Here is a 13,407-nt window from a genome sequence, read left to right on the forward strand (position 1 = left end):
CCCCTTTTACTGAGTTTGTGAATAACCGCATGTCCAGTTTGGAGCTGATCGGAAGACATGGAAGACAAACTGACTTGTCTTGAGAATCATACTACTCGTTATATGAACCTGATTCACAGTAACACCAATCCTTTGCTTCAGAAGTTTCAAAATGTTGCTGCAGAGAACAGCGAAATCCCTGCAAATCAAACCGGAAACAAAACTGCAGACGAAAAGGATAACAAACCAAGTAGACATCACAAGTCCTTCGTAGTTTTCATGGGACATTACATTGAAGATGAATGACGTGATCTTCTTTCAGAATTTGGTAATGTCAACCAGAATGGTTTATATCCAGAAATGTTCCAGGCAGAAAATAACGATAACGTGCATCCTGGTAGTGGATACCACACATGTAGAAAAAGACGATGATGATATTTATGCTGGGTCGTAATCACCACCAGAGTTTGCTAATGTAGAGTTCTACGGTATGTTCTCAGTAAAACTGCCTCTGAATACTGTTATTATTATATTATTGCAGGGACAATGCTCAGTTTATTAGTAACCGGAATCCGACGAAGTGTGTGTCACGGGAGCCATTTGTTGAGGAAAATACTTCGAAGCTGAAGGATGAGTCTTCAAATTTCAATCTCAGACTTCTGTAGTGGCCCGGTATTGCCCGTGCCATTAAAGAAGTCTGAGATTGGAATTTGTTTACTTCTGGACGCAACAAACACACTGAGTTCTCGAGGATAAAGGTAGGTTGCCTCACCTTGTTGACATCGGGAACCGCATACCTGCTTTAATATTTGGAGAAAACAGACAAATGCAACGGGGGCGTTAAAGCCGCATCTACTTTAACGGATATTCCATCCAATGGTTCCTTGAACCAAAAGGAATTGATGTGTCCAATTTGGACAGTATTTAACATTTACCGCGGGATGATCCCACTGTAAATGCTAAATACTGGATGCAGGAGGACAACCATATTTTCGAATATGGCCCCCTCAATTCCCTTCATACGTGGCGATAAACCATTACAAGTAGCCACCGTAAAGAAAAGGAAGGACAAATGAATGACAATTTTTTTTTGGCATTCCATTTCTCTTTCCTTTCTTTACTAAATATTACGGTTAGTAGATATATGCATATCTGACAAAATAAAACGTTAGTTTTTTTCTAGATAAATTGCTTAAAATCCTTTTCAATTATTATAGTTCTACGGTGTTTCCTCGTAAAACCTTGCTCTAAATACCAGTATTGCACGGACCATGCTCGGTTTTATACACCCTGAGAGCAGAGCCCCCTTTCGTCTTTTTCTTTGCGAACGAAAATCGAGCAAGCAAAAGAAAGTAACCGGAATCCTACGGAGTGTGTGTCACGGGAGCCAATCTCAGACTTCTGTAGTGACTGGCACACTACAGAAGTCTGAGATTGAAATTTGTTTACTTCTGGACGCAACAAAAACTGTTCTCGAGGATTAAGAATGGTTGCGTCATCTTGTTGACGTCGGGAACAACATGCCTGCTCATCTGGAGAATACAGACAAATACACATCTGCTGGAACGGATATGTGTAACTGCTGCAATTACTCGTGGACATAAAGTCGTTTGGCAAAATCTATCATGAAATTTTATAAATTTATGTACGAATTAACTGAATTCAACTGGGCTATGGGCCATTGAAAATGTAGTCTTGGGATCCGTTTTTTTTTTTTTTTTGTTCCCATGTCTGCAGTTTTAAAAGGAACAAAAAAAAGGTAAGTCGATAGTAATAGAGAACCCTCAGTTTGTGGAAGAAACACAAAAAATGACGAGTTAAACAGAACTTGTGAAGTAGATGAAGGGAATCCATTTTGGGTACAAGTTCATTTGAAATTAGAGATTGTATTTACAAGCTCAAGACAAGATAAGGAAGTTAATGACAAACAAATATTAATTTGAAGTTTATTCAAAACAAAACAATTGCATACAAGCATGACTTTACACGAATTTTAGCCTTAAGCATTCCACCGTTTCAGAAGGATTCTCACACTGGATGAAAAACACTAAGTTCAAATACACACTGCGTGGATTTGGCAGTTAAAATACTGTCAGAGAACAGTACAGTACACAGCTAATTCATTAGGCTTCTAAATCTAGACCCAAACCAATCTTGTGTCCACCTTGATTGAGATTCTTGGTGTCAATCAGTGAAGACAGCGTGACCTTGATTCCGTCACGCAGACGCTGGGTATAAGCCAGACCCACTTGACTGGTGTTGTTCACTTTGGTCTGTAAAAGAGTAAGGGAACAGTTTTTGAAGGGACACTCAAATGAAAGTGCTTATTTCTTGGCATTAAAGAAACTTTTTCATTGTGATGCAAAACCAGAAGATCCCAAACAAACAGGCATCAAACAAACAACTCCACAGGTGTAACGGCCTGAGTAATAAATAATGGTAATTGAACTGAGTGGAGTGCAAATTTGGTCAGAAATCATACGTGTGATTTCAAAATCGAACGAGCGCGCAGCGCCAGTTTGATTTGAAATCACACGTATGATTTCAGACCAAAATTGCACGACACTAAGTTTAATTACCACTTTATTACACCTATTTTGAAATCATAGAGTTTTATTGTCAATTTTAATACTCTATTTTTGTTACTTAATTTCCATTTTGATGGGCTAAAGAAAGGAATGCGATTTAGAGCAAAAAATGGTGTAATTTGGGAATAAATGACACCGTTGAGAGCCAATCAGATTTCAAGGATAACCAGTGATTTCAAAATGGGTGTAATAATGCCTTTAATTGAGTGCAACCACAACAAGAACAACACAATACCAAAAAATACCCCTGAAAGCTACTGAGCAGCACTTGCATGTAGCCCTGTTTGTTAGTCAGTTGAGTCAAACTACATAGTGATAGATTTGTTGGCAGATGAAACCTTGCAAGAATATCCAATGGTTTGAATGAAAGCTACTGAGCAGTGCTTTTCTATGGTGGAATACCTGATGCAAATGTATATTTTGTGAATTTTGTATTTCTAATTTGTAACCTTGTTTCTAAGGTCCACCCCAACCAGTTGAGTACAAGACACTTGCTTTCTCTATGGCTCCAGAGAGGGTAGAGAGGGTCCATAACTAGTGGAATTTTTTTCCTGTTCTGAAACTTAGTCATACTTCAGAAATGACAAATCGATCAATACTTCAGCTACTTGCAACAAAATAATGATAGAAAGGACTTGAGTAGTTGACCTTTTTATAGTCACTTACCCTAATAGATGTATCCTTGTCAATATCATACTTGCAACCAACTTGGAAAGAAGTGTTGCTGCTTCCAGAAGCCCAGTTCAGCTGTGCAGCAGCCTCAAGATTGCTATTAATCTAACAATGAATAAAATGATATCTCAGTTTTTGGGGAAGCACTTGCAAAAACTCTTGACTACAAGACTTGTTGGATCAGTTTATGATAATTATTTACACACCATCCAATTTAATGTACCTTGTGATAAATTGCTCCAGTGAACCTAGAAGCATCATTCCTAGAAAAATGAGGACAATTATAAAAAACTTTAATAGAAATTCTTTTTTTTAAGCTAAAGAAGACTCCTGCTGGTTAAGAAATCAAATAGAAAACAGAAAACAGACAATGAAACAACTGCTTGAGAAATGAGAAGATGGGACTCGAGATGTACAAAGTCAAGGTACCACACAATGTGGTCTTCCGTCTGAGACAGTAAGAGGTCCAAGAATCATTATTGTTCAACATTGCCAGAGACTAAGCTATTTGGGCAAAAAAAAAAAAAAAATATGAGTACCCAGATTCCACAAACGCAATGACTCTTGATTAGTTTTGGCAGGGTTCCTTTGTGTTTCACAAAGAGTAACTAGTAATATACTCACACAGAAGAGTGGATGTTGAAGTCATCTGATCGGTAACCAAATGAACAGTTGTTGGCAATTAGCTTTGACTTGGCAGTGTCATAAGCAGCCTGGTAACCAGCTATCCAGCCTTCATATCTGTAGATCAAAGAAAAAAATTGTCCATCAAGACTATTCAAAGTGGTAAATGTCCTCTCAATCAGGTAAAAGCAACAATTGTTCTGAGAAACCAGGCATTTATGGAAAAGTGTGGCATACTTTAAGCCTGGTGAATAAATGAGAACGATGAACCTGGTTTAATGGCCTTAGCTTCAACGAGTCTCCTGTAGCTCAGTGGCAGAGCATGCAAACTATTTGGAAGGTTTTAGGTTCGACTCCTAATAGGAGTACTCGGATTTCTTTTTTTCCAAGCTTGCCTGTGTCACTCACTGAATAATACATCATTCTCAGATATTTATGATTTTATAAAAACTTGTGCACAGCCACAAAAAATTCAAAAACAGATTCTAAGGGTGACTTGATGTGGATAAGTTTTACTTTGTAGAATTAATAAATACTTTGGATGTAATGGATTGGTGGGGGTGGGGGGGGGGGGGGGTAATTTCTGATCCAAAGAGTAAATTTTACAAAGAACAATTGCATTTAGATGGGATTGACATTCTCAAAGTATGATCAGTCACCAGTTGTTCAAAGAGTGGACATATGTATCCAGTGGATAAGTCGCTATCCGCCGGATGTAATCTATTATATTAGTTGAAGTACATTTTACCCGCTGGATAGTGATTTATCCACTGGATAAAGTTATCCTCTCTTTGAACAACCTGGGACGAGCACAGTAAGTTAGCCAATGAAATGAAATAAAATTTACATTTTGGTCTTAAATAGAAGGAAATGATAGGAAGTACATGTAATACAAGTAGTCAACTGACCAGGAAGGAAATTGAAATATAAACTACAGACTTGCATGTAAGCACAATTAACAGGACAGATGAATCCCAACTTTCACACACATACCCCACAACTGCTGATGCCTGGACAGCTGGTCCAGCAAAATCAAAGTCAACATCTGCAGTTCCATGGAAGTAATCCAGCTTGTAAGCACTCTTAATCTTGGCTGACTTCTTTCTAAATTAGACAAAATAGACAAGACTTTAGCTTCTTATTATTATTATTATTATTATTATTATTATTATTATTATTATTATTATTATTATTATTATTATTATTATTATTATTATTAACATTCTTGAGGTGTGTTTGAAATAAATCACCTGTCAGGGAGAGGAAAAAAGTGCCTGCTAGCTTGTACATCTACAGGGCAGGGAGAGTGGTTGTTCCTAGGGGGGTGGGGGTGGAGTGGAGTGGGATACTCCCCTACATAAGCTATATTGGTATGTGCAACATCAAAGGGTATGGTTTTGGGGCCATTTTGGTCAGAAAATGAGTAAAGATTTTAACCCTTTTGGTTTGAAAGTCTGAAAAATGTGTACCGATTTGATAGAAATGGGAATGCATTCCAGAAACCAGGGGGCCTGTTTCTTGAAAGTCCCAAAACTCACCAGGCCCGATAAGTGTCTGGTGATAAATGTTTCTTATCAGAAGTCATTTTTGTTAGCTATGATTACTAAGTTTTAAAATCTTATAATTCTATGAAAACATTGGCCAAGTACCATGTATGTAATCACTGCATAATCGGCGAACAAACATTAAAAAATATACTTATCGGGCCCAATAAGTTACCAGGACTTTCCAGAAACGGGCCACAAATGTGAAAAAAGGGTACTGGAAAATTACATATTATGGCCTGAAAGAGAAGAAGAGTTTGGAGGACCAAGCTCCACACCTCCACCAAAAATTCCAAGGAGAACCCATGTCTATTCAGGAAAAAGAAAGTCATTTTCAAATAGACCATATTCGTATTCTCGGTATTGAACTGGATCGAGCTTACAATGGAGGCTATTGCGGGGGAATATATTAGAAACTTTTTGCATGTGAAAAGATTTCCCCGCATAAGCCTCGTGTGCAAGCTAGTTCCAGTTCAATACTGAAAATACAGCAGAGGTTTCAATAAGTTTTTAAGCAGACGGCAAAAACTGCAAAGTAGGTGGCAAATTTAGGTCAATTTGCTTAATATAGAAGGCGAATTTCGCCTGTTGCCTGCTCTTATAGAAACCCCTGAATTACGGTCTATTGTATTATTTTGTAACAACTCACCCAGTGTTTGGTGCAAAGCTTGCATCAAATTCCATCTTAAGTCCTTTTGCTAACTATAACACAAAAAAGTCACAATATATTACATACTATTGGAATCAGGTATACCACAGTGCTAAAAAATATATATTGTTGAAAAGGAAAGGCTTCTCAGAGCAACCTGGTCTTCCACTGTGATATTGGTGGTTATAACATTGTCCGTTGTCCACTTGTCAGAGAAGGTAACACCTGTCACATCAAACAAAAAATCATGATGTCAGCTCAGACAGTACGACAAGTAAATTGCTTGGGTGAAAAGACAAAAGGCAGTTAACTTACATGGAGAACTTCCTCGTGAAAAAGATTAAAGTAAAAGCATAGTGCACACGCTTTACACAGCAGTGGCATGGGATTTCATAGCGCACTTACATTCTTTCAATTTCTTTTTTTTTGGGGGGGGGGGGAGGGGGGGAGGGAGGTAGAACAGTGAGGTCAAGAAAAGTTTATTTTTTTGCACTTTGGTGGGGGTGGCATAATCTTCCAATAAAGTACACCTCATTTGTAATAATATTATCATCGACCTGCAACGTAAAACTGGCTTAAGTGTCAAACAATGTTGTAAGTTTGGTGCCATCATTCTGGACTTGGACTCACAACAAAGGTCTTGTGTACAAAAAAACCTGTTAACATGGTATGTCACTGTAGCCTTCAACAATAACTGTTCATGTAAGCATCCCTACCACTTACCATAATCTGAATACTTGTATTTTGTCTCCAAACTACCAAACACCTTTCCTGAATCATTATTTGATGAGCCAGAAGTTACAAATTCCTAGAAATGTAATACAAGCAAAAAAAACACACTTAGGATGCTACATGCACAAACCATTAAGTTTAATTGTTATGTTATTCTTAATTTTTTGCCAAATAATTACTCACAACTCCTTTCTTTGTTTTTGTCTTCAAGTCAAGTTTAACTGCTCCAAAGCCTACAACAAGAAAAGAACATACCATCAACACATTCTTTTAAACCTTACAATACAACAGAAAAGCCTTGACAAACTGACAAGGTAATGGCACTTAAAAACTCGGCATTCAGTGAATCTTACGACACAATATGGTGATGGTAAGGAATTCCAAAAGGACAAAAACAGGCATGATATTGTGGTATTGTCGAGCCTCTCAGGACATTATCTAGAACTACTAACTGTTCCCAGGGAGACTGAGTTTCACAAAACCTTCTGGTTCTGGAAACTGAAACACCTCTATCATTTTAACAGACAGTCACCCTGTGTCCCTTTGGGGATATTAGAGAAATTCAACCGACAGTATGCTAATGATCTACATTATTCTTTACAGCATTAAAAGTCCTGTCACATACCATGATGAAATTCTTTAAAACTACATGTAATTCTATCAGGGAACCTAGCAACAAACTTGTTATGGATTCTGAGTTTGCTTAGGACTGTACACCTCAATTGCAATGCAATGCGGACGATACAATTAAAACGTAGATGTAAAAGGGACATTGTTACTAACATTTTACTTGAATTTTGTAAAAAAAAAAAATGTTCAAAGAACCTTTTCTCTGAAATGAACTAATATTATTGTTCTTACAGCACCAGAAGGAAAATGTTAAGTGACTTCTTCAAGGAGGAACAAAGTATAACCAGTTTTAGTGATTTCTTCAAAATACACAAGGAGAATTTGAAAACATTGCCATAATCCATTTTAGCCCTGGCCATCTGCAGCCAAGAGAATTGATATTTGTTCCTATGCACTAGGAATCATTATTTTAGCATTTCCATTGATACAAATATATTTTTTAGCTATTCACAGTGATGCAAAAATGGCGAGGTTGACCCTTTAAACATGGTACTTGGTGATGAAAACCAGTTATTGCTCAAATGTCGATCAGCAGCTTACCATATCCCTTTCCAAACACATCCTTGGACTCTTTGCCAAGGTCATCGTACTTTGGTGGAACATTAGCCATCTTCTACAATCAAAGAATGCAAACATCAATAAAGATTAACTCCACCTGATACTTGACGTTGTTCAACTATAAAGCCCTGGTCAACTGAAGATGCATAAAGATGCAAACAGGAAAGTTGCATCAATAGGCCATTTCCGAGTTGCTATGAACTTCTTTATGAAAGCGAGGCTAGGTGCAAAGCTTTTCATGCGAAAATTACTTTTGTTTGCATATGAATGAAAACTAATTTCCATGATAAAAAGTTTGCACTTAGCCTTGCTTTCATAATGAGGTTCAAAGCAACTCAGAAATGGCCTATTTGTGACTATCTGGAAAATCAAACCTCTACTAAGGGCTACTCTCAAGAAAAAGGCAACTTTGTGCCAAAGGAGTTGGCCATAAACAAGCCTTGGATGTGGTTAAACATTAAATGCCTTGTGTCCAGTGGTATACATACAAACACACTTGCTCATAAATTATTTCCTTACAGAAATAATTGCTGAAGAAATATTCTGATCACATTACTCCCAGTCAAAAACAAAACAATGGACACAACAATAACCTTTGGTGCAGATATTTTCTAGCAGTGTTAAACTGGTTCATTGTGAATGCAATAAAATAATGTACAGTGCAACACCCACGTTGTAGCTCACATTTCAGACTATTTCCTTTCATAATTTGAGTTCACCAAGGTTAAGAAAGTCTAGCAAGTTCCTGCTGCCAATTAATCAGAAATGTGAAAAAAATCGTTCATGGGTATGGCACAAAGGTGTTTACATTGTTCTAACTTATTTTTGGGACTGACATCTAGGCCCGGTTGTTTGAAAGCCAATTGATTTAATTATTCATCTATATTGCCCAAATATCAACATGAAGTTTTCAAATGCACATTACAACAACTTAAATTAAACAATACAATTAAATTCTATTGGGCAAAAACGGTTAAAAAAAACTGAATAATCACTAAACTAAAAATGCATGTGAAGCCCACACTTTGGTTTAATTGTTCGAGAGCTTGTGCAATTCAAAATCCTCAAAATCCTTTTTTCCGCAGTCAAGTGATCTTTGGACTATTTTATTTAATTTTGAACTCCAAAAAGAGAGAGCCGAGAGAACAAGCAAAATTTGCCAAAAGTTTACGACACAACGAGGGAGCGATTGAGTGAAATTCGCCTCGCATTATAACTTATTCATTGCGCATGCACACATTTACAAGTCTAAAATGAAACTGTATGAAGTTATTTCTATAAAAATTGAGTAAAAAGTGAAATATTCTAAGAGTTAATCCATGATTAAAAGTTAACCAGGGTTTTCATTTCACTCAATTAAATGTATTTAAAAGCTAATTGCTAATGGTAAATAAAAGTCTGAATCAAAACTGACGAAGAAACATAATTTTGCAGAATCTTAATTAAAGGAGAAGTGTTAAATTTGAATCAAAGTTCACAACAACCCAGGATTAGCTTAATCAGGCTTTGGACAACTTAGCCTCCCACGCAGTTGTTTTTAGGGGACTCGTATTACCTCCTCCCCACAAACGCCTGCTTACCCAAGCGCCACATTCCTTTCCGCCGCTTAGCCAATCACAGTGAATCTTCTAAAATCTGGAAGGTTGACCTTGACCTCAGAACGCCTCTCGCAGGAACAGTGAAAAACATCACCGGGGAGACAGAACTTGACCGAGCTTACGTAAGCTTTGAGCTCACGTTCAAAATTTCTTGTTTAAATGCCTATCAACTGCATGCAATCAAAGAATTTAGGACGGGAAATAGCAATATTTTCGTCAATTTGCCGACTGGTTACGCAAAGTTGCTTTGATATTTATCAAGCTTTGCCTTCAATTTTGTCGACCTTGTCGGTGTGGAGGAAACCGAAATATTACCCGATATGTCGGTAAACTTTGAAGATTTGGCAGTTGAACTCGCTTTGTTGTAGCAATTTGTTCGGGGGCACGTGCGACATTTTCCACAAGGACCCGACCACAAGTTGATCGGCTCTTTGTCGTTTAACTTCCCGTTTAGTAGTCTTTAATGGACTGATAAATACTGCAGATCTCGCCTTGATACCTTCTACATTCTTCTTTGCTTTCTCGAATCAGGTAAGTCTCTCGTGGCACTTCGTACAAACAAACAAATCTGCTTCAGAGTTTCCGCACCCGTAAGAGATGATATCTTTATCGATTGTCAACTCAATCAGGCGGGGAAGATCGAGAAAACGTCGCACAAAAAGCGCTTGTATTCTAATTCGATATTTGTTTAGGCGTTTCAGCCACGACCAGCCATTTCAGAAGTAAAATATATATATGTATATTCCAACTTAGCTCACTCATCTCTCAAGACTCACATGTACCAGAGACTTTACAAAGCTCGCGGTAAACGGAAGCGGCCGTTGTAACCAGCAATTTGATTTGATATCATCAGACAATAACTCGATGGTGACTGGCTAGGGTGCTTGGGGAGTAAAACAATGGGAAAGGAATGTGGCGCTTGGGTAAGCACGCATTTGTGGGGAGGAGGTAATACGAGTCCCCTAAAAATGACTGCGTGGGAGGCTATGGACAACTGGGCCCTGGGGCCAGTTTCTCAAAAGTCCCAGTAACTTCCTGGGCCCGATAAAAACAAATATTACCAAAGATACTAATCAGGCCTGGTAAGTTACTTGGACTTTCAAAAAATGGGCCCCTGACCAGTAAAACTAAAAAAGAAGATTAATAGCGGGTTGGTTAATGCAGGTTGGACTGTACTCATAATGACTTACATTCACTTTATAGAGTGTTTTCACATGACGTCACGGCGGCCATGTTGGTTTCCCAAAACAAAGAAATGGCGGCCATGTTGGTGTCCCAAACTTAACCTCTGGGAATTGAACTCTATTTTTATGCAAATACTTTCTTTTGTTTCAGTAAACCAATATAGCCGGTAGTCACGTGAATGAAACCACTCTATTTGACACAGCTCTAATTTGCAGGCAATTTGTAGGAGTGTAAGCAAGGAGATGGCATCATCGGCTCTCGAATCTCTTTGTGATGGCCAAATTGCCATATCAACTCGGCTGATAAAACAAGTACTTGTGAGCCATTGCAAGTTAGTGTATGGAGGTTAACATAATTTTATTCAAACCTGCATTGAGTGGCACCTGCATTACTAGGGATTATTGGATTATAGGCCTTATCATGGTTTTCAACACCATTTTTGAGGAGTAGGCAAACACGTCTTGAAATAACAGTGTTTGTTCGGAAATCTGATGTCAAATAATTTTCATAAAACATCACTTCCAAAAAATTAATGAATTGGAAACTTTTGCACTAGGAAAAGGATCTTAAGAAAAAAAATTGGAGGGATGTAGCTGTGCCTGAAAGCGTCCAGTCGTGTTTTGAACTTTCCATACATTTCCCTGTATTTTTTCCCACAAACTATTTTTAGTAGCAGTTCACAGCTGGTTCGCTATACAGACAAATGCATGGAAATGTCAAAACACAACTAGATGCTTTCTAGCACGGCTACATTCCTCAGTTATTTTCTGTAAAAGCCTTTGCATAGTGCCTAAAGTTTCCAATTCAAGAATTTTTCAGAAGCAATGTTTTATGAAAGTTATTTGACAAAGGATTTCCATACAAACACTGTTATTTCCAAGACGTGTTTGTCTACTCATCAAAATGGCGTTGAAAACCATGATAAGGCCTATTAGCAACTCTCCTTCCATGGCCAGGCTGTGTTTTACCAAACTAACCATTATGAACAGCAAATCCAGGAAAAGAACAGCATAATGCTCTTCAAGACTCTCAACAAATTCACACATATATTTTTTCATATTGTTGACATTTGTTGTAATGGCAAAGTAAAAGATACCATGAAGCCAGGATAATCACATCATATTTTTCAAAGTATTCACAAAGAAAGCAAAAGATTCCAGGACTTAAAAGTCCAACCAAAACGAAAATTCTTATAGTAATCCCATTTCGATTTCTGAACATAATTTGGTTCAAATTGATATGTACATCCCATAATTTACGGATTTCATTTATATTTGTACATTGAAATGTACACATTTCAAAATCACGAAAGTACAAATCGACTGAAAGAATTCTGGAAGGATTCCTATCCATATTTCAAGAGCTATATTAATAATGACGAAACAACGTGGAAATTCACCGCGACATGTTCCATACCGAAATCATACGCCGAAATATCGCAAGGGAAGGTAGACTTACACACGCATGCCGGAAGAATTGTTCTCGTTTAGCTTTTAACATACAAAATCTTAACAATAATGACGAAATGAGATGATGACTATTGCATGTAAGATTTCGTCAACTCCCTCTACCATCAATTCAGCTTAACCGCAGCGTCGACTTAATTCGGGTCAATATTTTCCTGTTAAAACAAAGATTAGTTCTTACAGGTACCTCAGAACCAGTAACTAGTTTTACGAATTTTGTGCTGCAATGCTAGTCTTGTAGATGCAAGTTTTTGATGATGGAGTGCGGACTTGAGGTAGAAAATAGCATGAATCATCAGAAAATTCAATATGCCAGTGGCCACGCGCAACATGCATGTGCGCCGACTGATACTCCAAAAGCACGACAATTCAGCAGCAAGTAGCTTAATTCTAACTTCGTATCCTGTCCTATGAGGGAATTTTGTGTTTGATTATTCGTTCCTTTACGCTGTGTTTAGATGTCAGAGGAAAACACGGCTTAAATCTTACCTTGTATCCGTCCGGACCAAAGAGTCTCGACTTCCAATCTTGTGCTTGACTTGGCAGAGGCTGATGTAAAGTAGCGTGGGGCGACCGAAGGAAAATGCAGGGGCTACGTCATGTAAAAATCTCGAAATATTATTCTTACAGTACCGTGCAAATGTAAGTTGACAGTCTCGACTCGAAACTCGATCCTCGATCCTCGAAGCTATCGAGAATCGAGTATCGAGGTTCGAGGCTCGAGTTTCGAGTTTCGAGTATCGAGACGCTCGAAGAATTTTTCGAGGATCTCGATGGCAGCTTTCGAGGAAACGATTAATTTCTCGAACCTCAAACAATAAGAGAGAACAAAAGCGATTTTCCCATGGCTCTTGCATGTGGTGTTTTTTTTAGTTTGGTCGAAAGTTGAAGTAATTCAAATCAGCGGCAGTGAGTGTTCGATAAATCTGTTTCGGCGCGTTTCTTCCTTCCGCGTATTATTTAAAACACATCCGTTCGTCGTTGTTGTGAAATTAAAACATGCTTAAATTTTTTCATATGCTACACCAATTCTTTTTAATCAAACTTCAAACTCGACGAAGCGAGCTTAAAACTACAAGATTGCGGCCTTTTTGCGGATTGTAACACGATCGCTTCTGAAATATCTTCGCTGCGCAAGGATCATACTTGATTGTATTTGAATCCTTCGAATGAAAACTTCGA

The 13,407-nt window shown here is 37.9% G+C and overlaps 1 protein-coding gene across 1 annotated transcript; it reads right to left on the minus strand.

The window, feature by feature from the left end:
- Positions 1-1,909: 1,909 nt before the first annotated feature.
- LOC146470221 (non-selective voltage-gated ion channel VDAC2-like) lies at positions 1,910-12,799 on the minus strand. Its single transcript, XM_085122311.1, has 11 exons — positions 12,715-12,799; positions 7,959-8,031; positions 6,972-7,021; positions 6,780-6,864; positions 6,214-6,281; positions 6,057-6,109; positions 4,857-4,967; positions 3,864-3,980; positions 3,463-3,502; positions 3,234-3,344; positions 1,910-2,252 (listed from the first exon to the last, which is right to left on the minus strand). Exons 2-11 carry the CDS (start codon positions 8,026-8,028, stop codon positions 2,103-2,105), a joined length of 855 nt encoding a protein of 284 aa, XP_084978437.1. The 5' UTR covers positions 8,029-8,031; positions 12,715-12,799; the 3' UTR covers positions 1,910-2,102.
- Positions 12,800-13,407: the final 608 nt, after the last annotated feature.

This window comes from Pavona decussata, unplaced genomic scaffold (assembly GCF_977016875.1).
Source record: "Pavona decussata unplaced genomic scaffold, jaPavDecu1.1 SCAFFOLD_114, whole genome shotgun sequence".
Classification (NCBI taxonomy): domain Eukaryota; kingdom Metazoa; phylum Cnidaria; class Anthozoa; order Scleractinia; family Agariciidae; genus Pavona; species Pavona decussata.